General features: G+C 37.0%; 1 protein-coding gene across 1 annotated transcript; it reads right to left on the bottom strand.

Moving 5' to 3' along the window:
- Positions 1 to 360: 360 nt before the first annotated feature.
- Positions 361 to 1,986, bottom strand: LOC110920000. The gene is made up of 5 exons (XM_022164246.1): positions 1,678 to 1,986; positions 1,103 to 1,591; positions 772 to 1,021; positions 684 to 693; positions 361 to 613 (listed from the first exon to the last, which is right to left on the bottom strand). Exons 1-5 carry the CDS (start codon positions 1,984 to 1,986, stop codon positions 361 to 363), a joined length of 1,311 nt encoding a protein of 436 aa, XP_022019938.1.
- Positions 1,987 to 7,163: the final 5,177 nt, after the last annotated feature.

Below are 7,163 nucleotides of genomic sequence, written 5' to 3'. Positions count from 1 at the left end.
TGAGCCTCCCTTCCTTGGCAACTTACCAGTTGCAGGGATGATGTTGCTGACATTGACCACAGATTCTGCAACTTTAGCCTTCTTTTTTTCCTTTGAAGCTGCAACTTTAGCCTCTGCAATCTCCTGTGCAGACTTCTTTCGTTTCTTTTTTGGTCTCCCAATTTGGACATGATACTTTGGAGGGATCAAAGTGGTTGGGCATGCAGATTTAGGCCACAAATCACTGCCATTAACTGGTTCTACATTATGCTTGTAAACCTTAACCCAAGACTCAACCCAATACACTGGATGTACCCATTTTTCAGGAACTCCATCACCTTTACCATGCAATCCCATGTTCCAGATACATGCCATTGCATGTCAACATGGGATGCCTGTTAGATCCCATCTCCTACAAGAGCATGTTCTTTCATCTAATACCACAACTCTCTGGTCTTGGTGGTCATTGAAGTGTGTGCTAACCTGAAACTTTGTTCCCCCGGTCCAGATTACAGTGTATTCTGCAGCCTCAGTCTTTGCAGTTTGAAGTACAGCAGTAGCAGCTGGTGTTAATGGGCCTTTGCACTTGCCAATCTTGTTATTCACCACAACAATCTTCTTCATAAGGTACTCTCTGATATACTCAAGGCAGTATCAATTGCCTATTGAATACCTCACAGATGTTATTCAGCAAAATATCACACCTAGCCCTGCCTGTAATATTTTCAATTCAATTAATTAACATGATCAAAACAAGTCAACTGAAAACAATTCAAGTGGTAAATTACATACCTGTGAAGTAGGCTCTGACCCAATGTTTGGTTGGAATTTCTTTTAGCCAATCATGTAGTCCTTTGTCCTTATCAAGAACTGCCTTTATAGCCTTTTCAAACTCAGGAACTGTTGATGCAGATGCACAGTTCCACAACAGGTTTTTGTATTCATCACCACCCCATTTTGATTTCATATTTTCATGTATATGTCTCAGGCAATATCTGTGCTCTGAGCTTGGATACACTTTCAGTATAGCAGGTATTAATCCCTAGCATCATAGTTACAAAATGGGTTAGCATTGTAATAAGAAAATGCAAAAGTAACAAGTATATCATTGAACAATAGTTACCTTTTGCCTGTCAGTTATGAAGCTGAAATTACTGTTATGTTCCAGTTCAAGATCATCACCTAAACACCCAAGAAACCATGTCCAACTTGCAGTTGTTTCAGCCTCCACCACTGCATAGGCAACAGGATAAATCCCATTGTTGCCATCCACTCCTACTGCTGTGAGAATTTGGCCAGGGAATGGCCCTTTCAAAAAACATCCATCAAGCCCCAGTATAGGTCTCCCTATCAATTTAAATCCAGCCTTTAATGCACCTAAGCAAACATATATCCTCCTGAATTGCTTTGTTGGACTGCTAGGATTGCCACAAGGTTCAACATCTATCTTAACTGTGCTTCCAGGATTAGATCTGAGAAGCTCCTCACAATAATTCCTAAGATTCTCATACTGAGCCCTATAGTGACCCTGCACTTTCTCTGTTGCCTTCATCTTAGCCCTAAAAACTTGGTGCAAAGTCACTTCAACTTGATATTTCCTTTGAAGATCTTCCTGTAGAGCTTTAAGTGGTATCCCAGGATTGTTTTAGATAACCAGCCAACTGTGCACAGTCTAACATCTCTGGTGTTCAGACATACATGTTCTTTATTTAGGGTTTTCACAACCCAAGAGCCTGCCTTTTTAACTTTAGAGACATAAAGCATCCAAGGGCAAGTGGGTGGTGTATTCTTTTTAGGGTTAGGCCCATCTTGTGAGGGCCCAGTTGCATTTTGGGTATTTCCAGATTTACCCTTAAATGCAGTTGGTTGAGAGGGTCCTCCAACATTTATTTCACAACTACTCAGTTTTGGAATTCCACCCATACATATCACACGGAATCTGGTGTTGTCATTCCTTGTAATATGAAGTTGTCTCCGAGTTTCAATTGCATGATTGTTGACCAACATCTTAATACTACCCTTATCAGGAAATGATTGGCCAATATAAAAGGGACATTCAACAGATGTTTTAGACCTTCTTTTGTCTTTCCTAACACTCCTACAAGCTCTTTCAAGAGCTGTGTCACCCTCTGAATCAGTTAAACTTTCAAAGTCATCTAAATCCACCTAATCATCATCCTCATCTACATCAACTTGTTGTTCAAATTGTTCACTAATTTCAGCATCTACTTCAGCATAATACTCTTTCATATCAACACTATAATCTTCCACAATATTATATTTATCAATGATGTAATCTGGATCTTCATCATCCTCATCCTGACCCACCTTATCCTTCCTATTCTTAGCCTTTGCACTTTTCCTATGAAATGACTTAACACGTTTGCTAGGGGTGGTCTCTACACCTTCTGCCTTTTCACTTTCACCTGCACTACCTTCACAGGATCCTTCATAACTACCATCATCACTCTGCCATTCACTATCTTCATCCTGATCACTATCCTCACTGTCTTCATCAGCACTACCCTCATAACTTTCCTCATCACTAAGGTCTACATATTCAGGTTCATTTTCGACATCCTCTTTTGAAAACCTGCTAACATGTTGAATATACACCTCTAGCACCTTGTTTTTTTCAACATAACTAATGAATCTCAATACATCACTATCAGTGCCTAGAGGCCTTAAACCTAACATTAAATCTTCCTCTGGAACCCTAAAATGGTAAACCACAACATCCCTTTCTGAATAACCAAATGCTAACAACATATCATTCATCACTATGATTGAAAACATATCAGCACTCACATTATCAACGTAGTCTACCTTACCCCCGACGTATTGAAAATCATCCTCATCAGTGAAATCACCACCGTGGTTCACTTTCAGGGTGAATAAATCGGGATGATTTGCTGTAGAATAAGAAAATAACTTTCAATCAGAAACAGGGGTTTTCAAATCCAGCTAATCAACTACAAATACGTACCGTATTTTACTTCTGGATCAAAATGGACGCCTTCTTTTCGAAGACAGCAGCTAAAATCATCCCCATCGTCGTCCATGAGAATCGCCTTGGCAAGAATGAAGATCGTCGGTTGAAGATGATGATGAATCGCCTGAGATGAGAGTAGGGTTTGAAGATGATGATGTAATGCGATTAATAAAGGGGTATTTATATTATGTGGTTTTTTAATAAAGAAATTCATTTAATGAACATTAAATGACCAAACTACCCCTGCATGTAAGGACAAAAAAGGGGAGTTCAAAAAGTAAAACATGAGGGATTTTGAGTTTTGGACTAAAATGGCAACAAAATGCAAACCACAGGGACCCAGATGTAATTAGTTTGAGATTTGGACTAAAATGGCAAAACTGGCCAAACCACAGGGACCAAAATGGCAGTTTACTCTTCATATTTTAAAACTTAAGCTTGGATCGTAACTAATTTTTTAACTTGTTTGAGACGTTTATCATTTCTTAAATATTTAACTATGTTTATATATAATTGTTTTTATATTTTTTTTTTGTAACTTTAGTTTTTATATATATAACTAGTAAAAATAGGTGCACTACGTTGCGAGGTTAAGGTTGATATCTATTTTGGTTAAGTATAGAAACCAGAAGAAATATGGTCAAAAGAATATCTACAAACGTTTTACATCCACTATAAAAATAAATTTAAATTGGACAGTGGTACGGTTGTACCTGATTTTAAATTAGTTGTAAATGAAAAGGTAAACACTATATTAAATATAACTTTAATGAAAATCTACTTCTAAACGTAAACCAACTTTAATTTATAAGGATACGTGCATAAAAATAAGCACGTAAGAAAAATACATTTTTCTAACATAAAAAATGTTACGGTGCGTTGCGGTGGTGTCGAAACATAAAGTGACTCGAAGTTATACCGTCTAATGAAAACGTATTATATTTAACCCGACTCGTTTCCGAAGAAAATTTAGGTTGAAACATAGACCAATTGAAACATACATTAAAATAAGCACGAAAACGTATTATATTTGACCCGACTCATTTCCGGGAAAAAATAAAATTTACGTCAAATCGTAGAACAACTGAAAATGTACACAATAATAAGCATAAGAACAAATTATATTTGACCCGACTCATTTCTCAGAAAGAATTAAAGTTGAAACGTAAATCAATTTGAATTTACACCGGCACGTACATAAATATAAACACGTAAAATTCAATTACAAAATCTTTAGAATGTTAAAGGGTTATAAATGTTAATGTTGAAAGTAAAAGGGTAAAAGTATAAAAAAACACAAAAAGAACAAAAAAAATGATAAAAAATCAAAACGTGGAAGCATGTTTACAAAGTTTGCTAATTGTATATAGTTAGTTGGTAAATTGGATTTTAACAATCTAAACGACATATTTGTCTTTTTTTTTTAAATTAGATCAAGCAAACAGGTGTTTTTATGAGAGGCCCCATCACTCAAACAAGTCGATTTGATGTTTTTGAAAAGAGTAAATTACGATTTTGGCTCCTGTGGTTATATCATTTTTACGTTTTTCGTTCAAAAATTAATATTTTAACATCTGAGTCTCCAAAGTCTTTTTTTCTAACTCTTTTGGCACTCAACGTCTATTTTTCTAACCCTTTTGGCCCCTATAATTATGGATGAGGTTAGTGTTATGGGTCAAAAGGGTTAGAAAAAAAGACTTTAAGGGCTCAGATGTTAAAAGATTTTTTTTGGGCTAAAAGAGTAAAAGTAATATAACACATGAGCCAAAATCGTAATTTAGTATTTTGAAAAAGAACATATTAATTGGTTGTCACTTCACCGTATTTCAATAGTTCATGATTTTGAAAAAGGAAAAATTATAAGTTTTGTCCTTTATCTATATACCTTTTTTCAGGCGGTGTCCTTTTTAATGACTTTTGACAGTTTTTGCCCTTTATAGGGAATTTTGTTGCAAGTTACGTCCTTTGAGCTTAACCCAGTTAAATTTTTTTGTTAAATCTCATTACAGATGGGTAATTTAGTCTTTTTACTTATTTAAAGGACAAAACTTGTAATTTATTCTTTAAAAAATATTTCAAAAAAAAATTATATATATATATAACAAAGGAAAAATTACAAGTTTTGTCCTTTATCTTTATACCTCTTTTCAGGTGATGTCATTTTTAACGAATGTTGACAGGCGGTGTCCTTTACTAGGTATTTTGTTGCAAGTTTAGTCCTTTATACCCAACCCAGTTAAAAAACCCTGTTAATTGTTGACAGGCGGTGTCCTTTACTAGGTATTTTGTTACAAGTTTAGTCCTTTACTAGGTATTTTGTTGCAAGTTTAGTCCTTTACACCCAACAATTAACAAGGTTTTTTAACTGGGTTGGGTGTAAAGGACTAAACTTGCAACAAAATACCTAATAAAGGACACCACCTGTCAACATTCGTTAAAAAGGACACCGCCTGAAAAGTGATATAAAGATAAAGAACAAAACTTGTAATTTTTCCTAAAACAAATAATACAGATATTATCTCTCCTCTTCCCCCTCTCTCTCCCTTCACCTACCACCACCACCACATGCAAAAACTAAACCCACCTGTTTGCCATGCTTAGCCATTTCCATTCTTGATTCTAGTATGTTACATATGCAAAAATAAGACAGAGAACAAAACAACATAAGTACATCCTGTTAGCCAACTAGAAAAACACCACGGGGCAACTATCCCTGTTCCCAAGCACATCACCAGAAGCCGGTGAAGTGTTGAAAACCCCAAACACATCATCATTATAGGTATTCGAAGGGTTGAAAACCCCAAACACATCATCGAAATCAGAATTTGGGGGTTTGTTAGTGGAATTGGAACCGATATCTATTGGGAAGCCATTGGAAGTGAAATTGGAACAGATCTTCGTCAAAACCTTAACCGGCAAGACCATTACGTTAGAGGTCGAGAGTTCTGACACTATCGATAACGTCAAAGCTAAGTTTTAGGATAAAGAAGGTATTCCACCGGATCAACAGAGGCTTATTTTTGCTGGGAAGCAGTTGGAAGATGGGAGGACTTTGCCGGTTTATAATATTCAGAAGGAGTCTACTTTGCATCTAGTTTTACGACTTCATGGCCGTGGTGTTATCTGAGAGCACTTTATGCTGTGTTCCCATTTACTTTTCATGTTTACTGCATTTAGTTGTTTTTATTTGGCAACATATGGTGCTAGTGGTGGTGGTGGTAGGTGAAGGGAGAGAGAGAGAGGGGGGAGAGAATATTTGTATGAGAAAATTACGAAAATAGTCAAGAAAAACGTTGACTTACGAAAATAGCCACTTGATGCGTCCTTGGAGCAGGGCATCACAGATTACGAGGGACCTTATACGTCTGCAGGGCTTAAAGATGCGTCAGCCAATAATCAAGAGACACGTGTCTTAATGATTGGGTTTCAAAAGTGAAGACACTCCCAAGGCGTCTACGAGACGCATCCACTTTAGCTTGCGTCTGGCTTAGTTTTATGCGTCTAGCTGGGTCCAACTTTCGATGCGTCATTGAGAGTCTTTGGAAGCGTCCGCCAAGGTATCACGTGTGAGCTTTTGGATGCCTCTTCAGACTCTTCTAATGCGTCCAAAAGACCCTTCCCTTGTCAGCTTTTGGATGCGTCTGCGGCTGCTTCGTATGCGTCTCCCTTGTCAGCTTTTGGATGCGTCTGCGGCTGCTTGTAATGCGTCTAAAGACGCTTCCCTTGTCAGATTTTGCATGCGTCCTCACACGTTTTCTTATGCGTCTAGAGACGCCTCTACTTATGCGGCAAGAGACGCTACACGTGTCAACCGAAGACCTGTTCAGACGCATGTAATGCGTCGGTAATCAGAAAAGTACACATTTGACTCCTTAGTACTGACAGACGCATTGTGAGGAGTCTCCAGACGCTTTAGAGAAAAAACTGAGTTTTCGTTTTTATTTATTTTATGTATTACACGTTTTTTAGATTGTAGGTACTAGTACCATTACTCAAAATATTTTACAAAATTTGATCTCCAAAATTTTACGAAAAAATATCTATCTTTATATTTTTTTCTCTATTGATATGGCAGTCAGATTTGTCGTTTACTGTGGTGGTAAGTGGGAAGTCGTTGATGGGAGGCTTGAGTACGTGCTCCAACCAGATTCTGTTAGACGTGGTTTTGAAACTTCTACTATAATTTCTTATA

This window comes from Helianthus annuus, chromosome 16, assembly GCF_002127325.2.
Source record: "Helianthus annuus cultivar XRQ/B chromosome 16, HanXRQr2.0-SUNRISE, whole genome shotgun sequence".
Lineage (NCBI taxonomy): Eukaryota > Viridiplantae > Streptophyta > Magnoliopsida > Asterales > Asteraceae > Helianthus > Helianthus annuus.
The sequence above is the reverse complement of the archived record's forward strand: the minus strand, read 5'-3'. Positions and strand labels throughout refer to the sequence as shown.

Excerpts from the sequence above, each read along its gene's own strand:
- LOC110920000 (XM_022164246.1), bottom strand. The coding sequence starts at position 1,986 with ATGTTGGTCAACAATCATGCAATTGAAACTCGGAGACAACTTCATATT. Across the intron at positions 1,592-1,677 it reads AAACCCTAAATAAAGAACAT|GAAGATCTTCAAAGGAAATA; the intron begins GTATGTCTGAAC and ends AAAGCTCTACAG. Across the intron at positions 1,022-1,102 it reads TCATAACTGACAGGCAAAAG|GGATTAATACCTGCTATACT; the intron begins GTAACTATTGTT and ends CTATGATGCTAG.